This window comes from Austrofundulus limnaeus, unplaced genomic scaffold (genome assembly GCF_001266775.1).
Source record: "Austrofundulus limnaeus strain Quisiro unplaced genomic scaffold, Austrofundulus_limnaeus-1.0 Scaffold1216, whole genome shotgun sequence".
NCBI classification, from domain to species: domain Eukaryota; kingdom Metazoa; phylum Chordata; class Actinopteri; order Cyprinodontiformes; family Rivulidae; genus Austrofundulus; species Austrofundulus limnaeus.
In genome coordinates, this window is record NW_013953618.1 from 4,334 (window position 1) to 5,706 (window position 1,373).

The 1,373-nt window shown below is 42.9% G+C and overlaps 1 protein-coding gene across 1 annotated transcript in view; it reads left to right on the forward strand.

Moving 5' to 3' along the window:
• Positions 1–1,373, forward strand: part of LOC106534590 (G-protein coupled receptor 124) — a gene marked incomplete at both ends in the record, with an annotated part of 25,646 nt that overhangs the window by 2,833 nt on the left and 21,440 nt on the right. Inside the window, 2 exon segments of the mRNA XM_014031281.1 lie at positions 677–748; positions 945–1,108. Of these exon segments, the coding sequence (XP_013886735.1) occupies positions 677–748; positions 945–1,108 (236 nt within the window).

Consider the following 1,373-nt stretch of genomic DNA (forward strand, 5'->3'; position numbering starts at 1 on the left):
TCCTAAATCACTCGTACGCACAACTTAAGAACAAATCTGTGTACGAACGGTTCTTGCATGAGGCCCAATGTGTTTAAAGTGAAAAATGAACAGATTTAGTGGGTTTGAGATGCAGTGTTTCAGAAATACAACCCCCAGTTTCAGTCTGTGCTGCAAACTAAAACAGTGAAGCTGTTTTTATTTAAACATAAATGTGAGTTCCTCCTGGTCTTCAGCTTGTTTGAACAAGTCCTGGAACAAACAGTAAAATAGAAGAAATGATCAAGAGTTTCAAAGAAAAAAGGTTGTTAGAGAACGATTTGTTGAAAAAGAAAAATCCATTAAAATATGAACTTCTGCAGTCGTACTGAGTTCAGGTTGGGTATTTRTTTCAGTTTTTAATGAATCACCACAAAGTAAAAAATACAATTTATTGGTTTCTTTAGCTGATTTGAAGCTCAGAATCTCATTTTGAGAGTGCAGGTGGGTTGGGGGCGGAGCTATCCCACCTGAGCCCACAGTTCTACAACACTTCTTAACAGAGAAGTAAAGGCTGTAACATATGAAGTAAAATGAGTTGTTTCTTCATTTAACTCCACTATATGCAGCAGCAGGAAAACATGACCAGTTTGTGTTTGTGTTTGTGTTTGTGTGTGTGTGTGTGTGTGTGTGTGTGTTTGTGTTTGTGTCTCTACAGGAATTTATCAGGAAACATCTTCTCCTCTCTGACAGACAGACTCTTCACACACCTGTTGGCTCTCAAAGTTCTGTAAGTTTAGTTGATTTTAAACCTGAGTTTATTCTGTTTAAACCCAACTGAAACTTGGCTGCAGGAGTCAGACGATCAGAAAGTCTTTAAGAGGAAATAAAGTCAATAAGAAGCTGTAAAAGATCAGGATGTTCAGTGTTGTTCAGCTGTGAGGATGAGCTGAAACAGCCGAAGCTAACTCTGCTCTGCTCTGCAGACACTTCGCCTCAGACTCGTTGTTCTGTGACTGTCAGCTGAGCTGGCTGCTGCTCTGGGCTCAGCACAACTCTGTGAGGATCGGAAACCAGACCGTCTGCGCCCACCCGGCCCACCTGCACGGCCTGGAGTTCCACAGGCTGCAGGAGCAGCAGCTGACCTGTGGTAAAGACTTGGTTCATTAAACCTGAAGTGTTGACAAACACCTGAGACGTGACTCAGAACAGGTCTGTCTGTGGTCCGGATCCGTTTTCTTAAGTGTTCCAGAACAGAGATATTAACCTGTGGGCCACAGCGCCACCTTGAGGGCCTCAAAAGAACAACAGTTTTTAACTTTGGGCCACAGATGTCCCTTGAAAGCCTTGATGTCCTTTTCAGGGGTGCCACCGAGCCATTGGTTCAGATATGTTGACGACACCTGGGTTAAAAT